The sequence below is a fragment of the Capsicum annuum genome, chromosome 11 (assembly GCF_002878395.1).
Source record: "Capsicum annuum cultivar UCD-10X-F1 chromosome 11, UCD10Xv1.1, whole genome shotgun sequence".
In the NCBI taxonomy this organism is placed as follows: domain Eukaryota; kingdom Viridiplantae; phylum Streptophyta; class Magnoliopsida; order Solanales; family Solanaceae; genus Capsicum; species Capsicum annuum.
In genome coordinates, this window is record NC_061121.1 from 192,157,376 (window position 1) to 192,169,541 (window position 12,166).

Below are 12,166 nucleotides of genomic sequence, written 5' to 3' on the forward strand. Positions count from 1 at the left end.
TATGATTTAAATTGATGCTTCTCTCTTAGCTTTTGGCAACAAGAGAATGAGGTACTGCATTACAAACACAAAAGTGATTAATCCATCAAATATTTGAAATTTCTAGTGATAAAATATATATGTTCTTATTCTAAAATATATATTTATATTTATATTAAAAGTGTGAATAATTTTTGAAAAATTATTCAAATTTTATATTTTATTTAAAATTTTCATAATAAATAAAATTATTTAATTTTAAATAATTAAACTTTACATATGCGAAAAACATGTGTAATTAATGTTGTAAAGTGAAAAGTAGAAGAAAGATGGAAAAAAAAAAGAGAAAATACATCAAATCACCTCCCAACTTGTCATCAAAACTTACTTTAGACTCTAAACTAATCGGATAATCATATACCCCCTTTAAGAACTCTGAACTGAATTAAATTCACCCCTTAACAGAGAGAGTGTATTCATTTTCCAAAAATCGTGTAAAAAAAGAGAAAGAAAATCTGAATTAATATAATCATACAGGTGTCGTTATTTTATTTGATAACATATAACTAATATATTTAATATTCTTTTATTTAGTATCTTACTTAATTTTTTTAAAACTTTTTATGTGGTCCCACTTTTTAATTTTTATTTTTAATTTGGTTGTCTTCTCCAACTTTTTTATTTGTCCATTGCGAGTTCTTAATCGAATCCAAACATTAGCAGAAGACAAGAATCAAGTAATCAAGTATTAATTTTCCATCAAATAAAGATAGACAATAGTATCCTATGCCAAAATTCGAGTTGGGTTAGAAAGATAAACAATTATTGCTCAACAAATCAAAATGCAATTTCACAACATCAAAAAGAATGATAGTGAGACTATTGAATCTGTGTGAAAAATCTAAAATCCACAGCCAATTCACTAACAAAATACAATCTCATCGAAGTTTAAATTTTCATAAACCAAATTTCAAAAATTTAAGTTTAGAATTTAAAAAAAAAGTTCAACAAAAAAGAATAAGAAAGGGGGATGAGAGCTGGTGAAGCTCAATTTGGTGGTGGAAAAGTGGCTGGGGTGGGATGAGAAGATGAAGAATGGTGATGGGGTGAGGGCGCTGGAGAAGATGGAAAATGGTGCATAGTATGGGGGTGGGGTGCCGGAGAAGCTAAAGAATAAGGTTAGAAATAATTTTTTTTAATATATACATGCATATATATATATATATAATTTTTTTTAATAATTTTCAAATCTATATATATATAATTGGTTTGAAAATTATTAAAAAAAAATTATTGACGTGACTCTAATATGACGAGAGTGTATTACACTCTCTGTAATGAAAGTGGTATAACATTTTTGGATGGTATAAAATTCAGTTTAAAGTTTTTTAAGGGGTATATAATTAGACGATTAGTTTAGAATTTAAAGTAAGTTTTGACAATAAATTGAGGATGATTTGATTTATTTTTTAAAAAAGAAACCTATAACCATTTGGACATGTATGGATGAGAAGGGGTGGTAGGGGGTTTCCAGATGTTTCCACATGGTGACTCTATCACCTCTCTGGATTTTTTTTTACACTTCCATGTGTTTGCACCATCAGTTTATTTTACGTACTCACCAAATATATCCCACATTTTAATTTTGTCATAAGGCTCATTGACTAACCCCTCTTTTTTAGTACCCATAATTTTAGGGCGTGTCTTTTTTAACTAATCACCACTAATCACCCCTCACTTCTCTCTCATTCCTTCTACCTGGTAAATTTCTTTTCCCTTTTTAATCTCTTCTTTTTCCTTTCTAAATCTTCAATTCTCAGCTTTTTCATGAAATGGTAGTTCTAAATTTTGTGTTTTTCTTTTGTTATTCTTTGTTTGACTTACATTTATGAGCTTTTTTATTGAAAGGGTAATTGTAATTTCTTGAAAAGCATAGTCTTGATGTGTTTTGATATGTGAATTGTGTTAAGAATCTATAGGTGATTCTAAATTTTTGAAAAAGGCAATATTTTTATGTATTTGAACATGGGATTCTGTTAGAATTTGTGGGTTTTAGTTTTTTTCTAATGTATTTGTGTTCATGGTCTGTTTAGGGATATCGGTTTGCTTCAATATTGAATTTCTATGATTATAATTGCTCTTTGATAGCTATTGTGCACGAAGAAGGTGTTTATTAAAGCTCCTAAGAGGGTTCAAATTCTTATTCGAGAAGTCCCTCTTGTTATACACAATTCTTGAATTTATATTTAGATGAAATATAATCATAATTGCTAAATTTGATAGCTATTGTGCACAAAGAAAGTATTTTGTGAAAGCTCCTATGCCGGCACAAATTCTCGTTCGATAAGTCCCTCTTATTATAGACAATTCTTGAATATGTGACAAGTGAGGCATGTGATAGTTTTATCAATAGGGAAACTAATTATTTACTAGTTGTAAGAGTGTTGTCAAAATTAAAAGCATAAGAAAGTGTCGAAAGCTTGTTGTGTTTTTAAGTGTTATTGAAGTGTGTTTCATAATTATATGGGCAATGAAGAAAAATAATTTCATCAATGCACAAGCACGAATGTGTAATGCAAGAAAAAGTGAAGTGAAATATGTCAAATAGAGTATGTAAAGTAAGTTCAAAACCATTTAATGCTGATGTAGTTTGAAGATTCAGTTTTAAATTTCTACTTCACTTTAGATGATTAATCTTGTATTAAATTTTTAAATTTCTTTTCCTGATAACTATTAAATTTATTCATGGTGTTGTTTAGACAACTGATGTCACTTTGCCAAGATGTATATATATAGTCTAGTGCTACTATTTTCAAGGTAGGGGTTTGTGGGTGATGAAGCACACACCTTAGTGAAACGAACCTGCACTAAAGTGCTGCTTAAGAGAGGTGAAGCACTCGGTTTGAAATTCACGTAGCTTCAATGACTAACCACTCCTCAAATGAACTTCTAACAATGTTGTATTTGGAGCATTTTTTTTTGTTTTTTGGGGGGGGGGGGGGGGGGGGGGGGGGGGGGAGGACCGAGGTGCCTTTTTCCTATTTAACTAAGCCTTGGTGGTGGGTAGGTTTACCTGCTCGCTACATTGGTGGAAGGTAGTAGGTACTCATGTAATAGTCGATGTGTGAGCAAATTGGTTCAAACACGACTAGTTCAAAAGAAAAAAAAGAACCACAGTGAAGATAAAATGGTGTCTTTTTTCTTCTATGTCAGTCGGTGATGTCTGGCGAGGTTCCTCTTAGTTCTAGTAACTTACGTACTTCATTTACTAGTGGAAGCACTCTGCATTTTTGTGTGGGTTTTCGTTGGGCCATGGGATGCTATGAATGTGATAGTTATCTTGATTTCTTGCATCGAAGATTCAGGGGAATAAGAAAATCTGGTCTGAATCTATGCATCAGAGATGTTTTGTGTCTTTATTCTCTTCTCTTTTTTGGGGGGTTGGGTTGGGGCCTGGGGAGGCTAGTGATCATATTTTATGAAGAGAGTATTGTGGGCATTTGAAGTCTTGACTTAATCTGATCAAAGTAATTGTTCCAATTCTGCAATGGGCTTCATAATTACCTCCATTTAAATTTATAAAGGTGCTTCAAGGTGTCTACTTTTGCTTTCTGGTAGTTTTGCCTACTTAGTTGTTAGATGTGGAGTTACTATTGACTGGAATTTTAATGAAATTGATATATTGGAGAGTAAAGTTTCTTACTTTTTTTGTTTTCTGTTTATTTTGTAACATACTCTCGGTACATTATGCGTTGGATTGAAGCGCAGTTGTTATTGTTGTTTACATTCAGTTCTTATACTCAATTTTCTTAGTCCTTACTGAAGGATGTGCATATATCACTTTACAGTAGACTTGGAAAGGTCAAAAGTGTTTTGTTCAAGTGAAAATGAAGGTCGTGAATGTTAAATGCTAGTCAGCTAATCCCATGTATTCTCCATCAAAGTGTAGATTTAGAGGATATCTGAATATGTTTCTTACAGTAGATGGAACTGCATATGGAGATGGTCCTCTTTAAATAAATTCCCTGAATTACTTGTCTTCGCAATCAGGACACTCTGTTGCTGAACTCTGTGAGTAAAGTTACTACAGTATGCCATCAAATTCCAAAATCGCAAATCGGGAGGAAACCAATGCATATAATGGTCCACGTTCCACTGTATATTCTGAACCTTGGTGGAACAGTGCTGTTTATAACCCTGTTTCCCCTGGGTTGATGCGGGAAAATGCATCAGATTCATCATCATTGGAACAATCTGTGGATGGCCAATCACAGTCTGACGGTGGAATCAATGAGGAAGATGATGATGCTCCTGAAAAATCACAAAGTATCGTAGCTTTCCCTGCAGGTATCTCTTCCATTTTTAGTGTTGCTGATGATAAAATAATCATGATCATTGACAGAGAGACAAGGTCTAGATTTTTTACCTTTTGTGAGATGTGAGAAGCTAAGTTGCGCGGACTCTTTACTTTTGATGCCGCACCCGTGTCGGATTCTACTTTTGGCGAATCCGACATGCACCAGCTGACATTTTTGAAGAGTCCGAGCAACATAGGTGAGAAGTACCAAGTAATTGTCCTTTTGTTATAACGACAAACAACAACATCACCCAGTGTAATTCCACAAGTGAGGTTTGGGTCCACAAGTGGGGTCTAGGGAGGGTGGTGTACGCAACCTTACCTCTACCTTGTATCGCTTAATCCATTTTCTGAAGAGCAATCTCATTGATACTACTCTACATGTTAAATATGTTGGTGCACATGACGAGCATTTCTTCGGCCTTTAAACTTTTCTGTACATTTTCTTTTCACTAACTGCATCTAGTGAAAGATGTAATCAATCTCATTGTTACTTTGGTATCGTATGGTTGCCAGCAAAGGGAAGTGCCTGAAAATTAACTTCTTTGTGGAGTCTTTTTGCCTTTTTATTAGTGATTTAGAATTGGACTTGTAATCAAACACAATTTGGTTAAACCTCTCGCATAAGAAAAACCTATGTTGCTTGGTTGCAAGCAATTAACATGGGTGAAGATCTAGAAGTTGGATTCATCATTTTAGTATTTCAGTGGATGGATCTGAGTAGGGTACAAGTACCCGGAAACCGCTAATAATGTGTAAATGCAATATAGTATGTAACTATAGTATTCTTTTTTTGATAACCATGTTGTCCGGGCTTGCTTTCGTGCACCTCGACTGAATGCACGGATATGTGCCACCTCCCACCATCAACAAATATAGGTACAATAGTATTTTCTCAGCATTTAGTTATTCAGAAGCTCCAAATTTAACAAATTTTCTGATAATGTTTTGTGATAATCCATTTTTATTATTGTTGAATAAACTTATCTTTCATGTTAAGTGGTACAAAGCAGGTGCGACTTATTTATGTTTTCTACCTCTTTCTTATAACTAGAGTTAGAAAATGAACTTTGCATGTGTCATTTGATTCTTTATAGCCATAAAATGTACTTGACATGTCCCTAGATGTGTTCGTGCATTTTCCGTCAAAATAACATTTGAGGCCTCTTCCTGATATCTAAACGAGGATTGTAGGATGCTGGAATCAGTTAAAAGCATTTTCATATAAAGGACTTTCTTCTTTCTGTTATAGTGCCAGCATCTTTTTAAATAGTCTGATCACTGATGTGAGTTGATGTTAGGGCGAGTGCTTGGAGCATGAGCTAGTTTAGCAGCGCAACTCAATCTAGGCTAAAGGCTCTCATTTCCTTAAATAGAAAATTCTTTGTCTTGAAGTTGTTGGACTATTTTCTTAAACTTGTAAAATTTTCTTAGCTGGATGTCTATTGTGTGCGGGATAAGCTTTTCAGTCGACCATCTGTATGCTGTCAATAATGATGATGTATGAGTGAACAAAAACTATGCATGCTCAACAATTGGAGGATGAAATATCCAGTTTTGTGGGAAACCCAGTGCAACTCTAAGTTGATGCTTTTGACGACGAGGCCTTCAATAATGAGTTCAATATCCTGTTGTAAGGTAGTGATAGGCAACATATAAATGACAATGCCTATTATGCTTTGCCCTTCAGCACATGGTAGTTGATAGGAAGGATTCTGTGGATTAGCTTATATGCCCTTTTGGCCTTTCAACTGGATAAGACGAGGCCTTCAATAATGAGTTCAATATCCTGTTGTAAGGTAGTGATAGGCAACATATAAATGACAATGCCTATTATGCTTTGCCCTTCAGCACATGGTAGTTGATAGGAAGGATTCTGTGGATTAGCTTATATGCCCTTTTGGCCTTTCAACTGGATAATGTATTTCCTTACTTTTACAAGTAATTTTCTCTTCTTGGATGCATTTATCCATTGTTCAGGTGACGTATGTTAGTCACCTGTGGTTTATGGATTTTGTAGTATCGAGGGCCTTTTTTTTTTTAAGGATCTAAGGACTGCTCCGTTTCCCTGTTTGTTGTCATAGTGTCTTCCTTTATTCATTTTCTGTTTTTGGCTTCTTCCCAGTTGGGGGAAGAAAGTTGTCATATCAGTTGAGGAAACTGCACCGCATTGATGCTAAAAATATGCTTTATAATGACCGTAAATTCCAATAAATTGTGTCAACCATCCCCTGTTGCACGGATTCTTTAATTTTGTTGGCCGCCAGTGTCGTGTCGACACCTTTACGTCTAGGGAATGGAGGATTCAATCAACATTCAATGGGGGTTCATTAAACAAGGTGAAACAGAGAAAAGAAGCGACAACACAACACAGAGCACAGAGAAGGAAAAAGGAAAAGATGGATACATGATTTATAGAAATTATCACATCTTATGAAGAACAAAAACGGTTTGTTTTCTTCTTTTGTCAGCCAAAAATAGATTTATGAAACCACTCCTTTTGAACTTGGGAGGTTTGTAGGTTGACGGAAAGTTTGAAGCAACAAAGTAGTGAAGCTAGGGTTTCCTTGCTTATCTCTGGTGGGAGTAACTAATAACTGTCATGTGTGGATGTTAGGGGTTTCTTGCTAGTTGCAGGTGGATTGAGATTCTAAAATGTGATGGAACAAACTTACATATTGAATAGTGTAATAAATAAGAAGGCTCATGTAGATTTCCTTTTTTTGTTATAGCAAGATCTAGAAGAACAACATAAATTGCCAGTTTTTTACCACTTAACATAGAACTAAAGCTTATTTGACATACTAATAAGAATGGGTTTCAATTTGTTTGACTAGTTTGACTTGACATGGAGTTTAAGAAAATAGTGAAGAGAAGATTTTTGAATCTTGTGGTCATAAACTAAAAATATGTCAAATATACTAAAATGCCATTTTAATCTTGTGATCTTAAACATGTCATGTGAAAAGTTGGAATTAAAGAGTTGCCAAAAGAGGAAAGAGACATTCTTTTAGAAATGGACTAAAAGAGGATTGTAGGACAAACAAATAGAAATGGAGATTGAAAACTGAGTTACTGTGGCCCCTTGGATCCCTTCTAGTAATGACCAATGGAGTCTTTGATTTAAGTATCTATAAATTAAAGGTTTAGATTGCAATTCCATTTTCCTATGCTCTGTCGCTGTCATCAATTTCCCGATCCTGTTTTTCTTTTTCTAAATATGTCATTTGTCTCTCTAAAATTGCTATATATTTTTCACTAAAATTTCTACAAGCTTTGTTCTTTCGTCCTTAGAATTTCACTGTGTAAAACCCATTTTGCAACTGAGTTCTCATTATTGTCATACGGCTCCAACTTCTTTGCGCAAAAGCAATTTTTTTTAAGATATGGGTTGTTACAAACATAGATAGTTAGATGCTAAAAGTTTGGTTTTGATCTTTCATCTATTTTATAAATGTCTTTTGGGAATTGAATGGTATATGAGTATGGAGAAGCGTAAATGCAAGCCGTGTTTGTACCATTTCTTGTCTGGAATAGCTTTGGAAGGTGAGGTAACCTTTGGGGCCTTCCGAAAGCCAGAGATAGTTTGACTGTGGTTTTATGTTCATCGGGGGAAACTTAGAGAAGAAGAGAATTGTTCATAAAGATGAAATCAAATTACTATTGGGAAGTGGTTGATAATGAGAAAGAATAAAAAATGAGGATTACAATCCAAACTTTTAATTTATAGACAGACACATGTCATTAATCGCAGAAAGACTATTAAAGAATAAAAAATGAGGATTACAATCCAAACTTTTAATTTATAGACAGACACATGTCATTAATCGAAGAAAGACTGTTACTGAAGCATATTTTATCGGAGGGGATCCCAACCTCTTCTGAATGACTAATTGTTGATTTTTTTAAACTATGCATACATGGTATTGTATGTGTATACCATATTAACACATCTTTCAGCTGTACTGATATTCCTATCCATGCTGCTGAATCCTAAAATTTTTGATATGAAGAAAAGGTGACGACTAGACCTGCCCTTGTGTCAGCCATCCTCTATGCCCCATATCTTAAAGTTCAAACCTGTAGAGAGGGAATCCGTTTATCCACTTACATTTGGTGTGCAATTAATTCCATAATGTATGGATTGTGTGACTGGTGCTAATCAGATATATTTTCAAGATCAGATGGGAGTTATGGGAAGGTGGATCAGAATTTTCAGCCAGCTGCGCCAGCCATACCTCCAAGACTTGATGGCAGCCTAGCACAGCCCCAACAGCTTGAACTTGTTGGGCACTCTATAGTATGTTTGACCCTTTATGGGTTTTGAGATCTGTTATAGTTATCGATTTTATTGAGTTACTTCATTGATAATATCATATGGTTCATGTGAAAAGGATTCTTTTTGATTGACATCTAGGCTTGTGCTCCAATTCCGTATGTTGATCCATACTATGGTGGGATGATGACAGCTTTTGGCCAGCCTTTGGTATGTCCATGTTCTAATTTTTTTATGTCAATTTTCATGTTTTAGTTCATGTACAGAATCTTCTATCTAACTTTTTAGAGTGAGGTTATGTCATATTTCGGTCAATATTTTTGATCTTGCTGCTAATGTGCGTGACTTTAGTGTATTATCTTCCTATCAGAACACATCAGTGCTTGGAAAGTGTGAAATCATATTTGTGTTGGTCCTCTCTTGAGCCTCTACTAGATTCTTGTCAATTTGGTGATGCTTTAGAAACACTCACCTTTTCGACACGACTTGCTGCCAGGGGCTTGTCTGAGCTTGTGCTTTACTGCCTTGGAGTATATTCTGAAGTATGTTACTTTCTCCTTTATTGTTCAGGATGACTGGGATGACCCATATCTTGTGGAAATTTGAGGTCCAAAGTTGTATATCACTGCAATAGTGCTAATGGATGCACAATTTCAGCACCATTATTGAATATTGCGGACACATCGTTTAAGTACCTTCAATTAAGTTACCAACCAGAGCGATTGAGATAGAGTTAGCCCAAGTTCAGTCTCATAGTATAAGAATCTAAGAATTTCTAGTGGCATTAGCTGCAGGTAATAGATTAAGAAGGGAGCTTGTGCTTTTGGGCAGAAGGGGAAATCTAGAAAAGAAGAGAGATGTTTACAACTCACTGCCAGTATAAAAGGGAATTTGGATCTCTTGGTTTTAGGGTGGGAAGGTTTTGATACCATCTTTCAACAACTTAGTCAACTGTAAGCTACATAGCACTTCTTTACAGGGCCACATTTCATCTAATCAATAGACATGACATTTCATATGGAAATGGCCCACTGTCATTTTCAGTGTAGAAAGCTGAATTTCATTGGAACTGGAGGCTCTTGCTTGGTCATTGTGTCATGAATGGCTCTACTCCTATGACATGTTACAGCGTAGAATCCATCGCAAAACCATTGATTGGTCCATATTAAGCATTCTGTACAAAAGATCGCATTATTATTATTATTATTATTATTATTTTCTTACATTGCTCAACATATTGAGGTTTGCCAAATGAATTATCCGATATCCATTTTGCTCCATGTTTATTGAAAGAACAGGCTAGAACATACTAAAAAAAGTGAGACATGATATGGAAAGATATCATGATATGGAAAGGTATTATCTGGTTGTTAGGCAAACTCAACATGCTCATGAGCCATGTTTATTTAGTCTTCGCTCTAATCTATGGCGAGATTTTTCTTTTGAGGTCTTTACTGACTGTTGCACTATTTAGGTTCCTCCTCATGTACTCGATATGCACTATGCAAGGATGCCCTTGCCGCAAGAAATGGCTCAAGAACCAGTTTATGTTAATGCTAAGCAGTATCGAAGGATCCTGCAGCGAAGACAGTCACGCGCTAAAGCTGAACTTGAAAAGAAGCAGATAAAATCTAGAAAGGTTAGTACTTGCCCTCTCATGGGGCCACTCGTTCAGTTTCTCTTTTCTCCTCATTGTCCGGAATATTTTTGCTGTCCTTTTACTAGCACTTGCCACATAAAATCAGTGTTCTGGAGATATATATGGAACTTTGGCCTAGTGCTTGTACCTATTTCAATTGGTGCAGCGGCAGATTTATGTTAAGCTTGAATGAATTTCCATATTTTCTCATTGGTTGGGCAGTGTGCGTTAATGAAACCTGCACATGTAAGAACTGATGATTCTCTCCTTCAAGCAAAATAAAGTTTCTGCAGTTAGTGCCCCTTAACCCACCTCACTTTTTTAGGAGTAACATGAAAGGCTATCTATGCTATCTTTTCGTGCTGTTTTTCTTAAAAGCATCTGAGACCCAATATTTTTGTTCTATGTTGGCTGTCGTTCCCTTCCACTTTCCTCTTCCAGATCTTGCATGAGTATGTAGTTGCTTGAAAAGGAAATCTCGTGCCGTTAGTTTCGCACAAATACTTTTACTTTTATCCCTTTCTATAAAAATATTGGGAAGTCACAAGACGGGGAGGAATGGAGGCACAACTTTCAGGCTTGAAATTTATTTTTTTTGTGTAGGTCCCTCATGTTGTATATACTGTTATGCCATTAGTAGTCATTTCTGAAGTTTGATGCTCTGGTCCATTTTCAAAGGTCATGATACTATCTCTTTTCCTCATGTTACAGCCATATCTTCACGAGTCCCGGCATCAGCATGCACTGAGGAGGGCAAGGGCCTCGGGAGGACGTTTTGCCAAAAAGACGGATGCTTCTAAGGGTACTGGTTCTGTGAGTTCATCGGGTTCTGAAGCTTTGCAGTTCAATGCTGCTGATATTCAAAGGAGGCATGAAAATGGAAGGTTGGCCGATCTCCAGCATTCTTATTCAAATGGTAGCAGTTATGGGAATCAAAGTAGCTTTCAAGAATCGAAAGACGAGTACCAATCTGCTGAAAGCAGGGAAGGAGGTTTTCCTGGCAAGTAATTGGAGAAACATTCATTTCTAAACTAGCTCTTGCACTGCAACGAGACTCGAGTATGGACAGAGAGTTTACAGGTGTTAGTTTCATTTCTTGGCTTTTTCAAGCTGGGCGGCAATTCATTCTTGGCTTTTTTACTTTAGTGTTAACAGGAGCAATAGAGGCAACGAGCACTGCGGTGTTGCAGCATTTGCTTGGAGATCTACATATTCCCTTGTGTACAGAGATGGATGAACTTAGAACTAGGATTAGAAGTTGTTCAGTGAACTTGTGGTTGGTCAGTTACTGTAGTTTAGGAGACCATGTAAAGAGGTTAGTTTTGTACGCTTGTCTTATCTCCTTTCTTAGTTGTTGCATAAATTTCTTGGTTTGGTTTGTTTTGATGTGATGATTTGTTATCAAAGATGCAGTAGGATGAAATGGCAGATTTGAGTTCAAAGTGTGCAAATATGTTCAGTGCATATGATACAGTGAAGGTGTATTGTACACAAATTGCTGGGAGATGTGCTCTTTTCACCTATTGAATCTGATTTCGTCCCTCATTTTATTTTAAAAAAAAAACATCTCCCGATTAATATAATTATATTACGTGTATGTCAATTGGAATTAGACACGTGACTTTTATTTATGGGAAAAGGACAAAAATAACTTCTTAGCTGCAACAATGGACATTGAATGACCCAAGCAATTTAAATGCCACTTAATAGCCATTTTGCTGCTTCTTTAATGCTATTCTCTTTGTTTCTTTTTTTTTTTTCGGCGGCTTTTTAAATCTTTTACCGCAATTTGCTGCTTCTTTGCAACTTTTGTTGACTTTTATCTTTGGCCATTTTTTTCTTTTATCTTATTTATTTATTTTATTTTTTATTTTTTCCTTTTTACCATTTCTCGTTGCTTTTTCTTATTTCTTTT

General features: G+C 35.4%; 1 protein-coding gene across 7 annotated transcripts; it reads left to right on the top strand.

The window, feature by feature from the left end:
- The first annotated feature begins 1,463 nt into the window (after positions 1-1,463).
- On the top strand, positions 1,464-11,782 carry LOC107847808 (nuclear transcription factor Y subunit A-1). Of its 7 annotated transcripts, none has more exons than XR_001667653.2 (7): positions 1,497-1,740; positions 4,030-4,326; positions 8,503-8,636; positions 8,754-8,822; positions 10,087-10,251; positions 10,963-11,310; positions 11,398-11,782. XR_001667653.2 is itself a non-coding variant. In XM_016692307.2 (6 exons), exons 2-6 carry the CDS (start codon positions 4,071-4,073, stop codon positions 11,257-11,259), a joined length of 903 nt encoding a protein of 300 aa, XP_016547793.1. In that variant the 5' UTR covers positions 1,464-1,740; positions 4,030-4,070; the 3' UTR covers positions 11,260-11,782. The 7 variants fall into 7 exon arrangements, 4 of the variants coding, with proteins under 4 accessions (XP_016547793.1, XP_047255126.1, XP_016547792.1 ...); XR_001667651.2 differs by having other exon boundaries at positions 1,498-1,740; positions 10,963-11,566; positions 11,659-11,782; XR_007046963.1 differs by having other exon boundaries at positions 1,498-1,740; positions 8,521-8,636.
- The last annotated feature ends 384 nt before the right edge of the window (positions 11,783-12,166 follow it).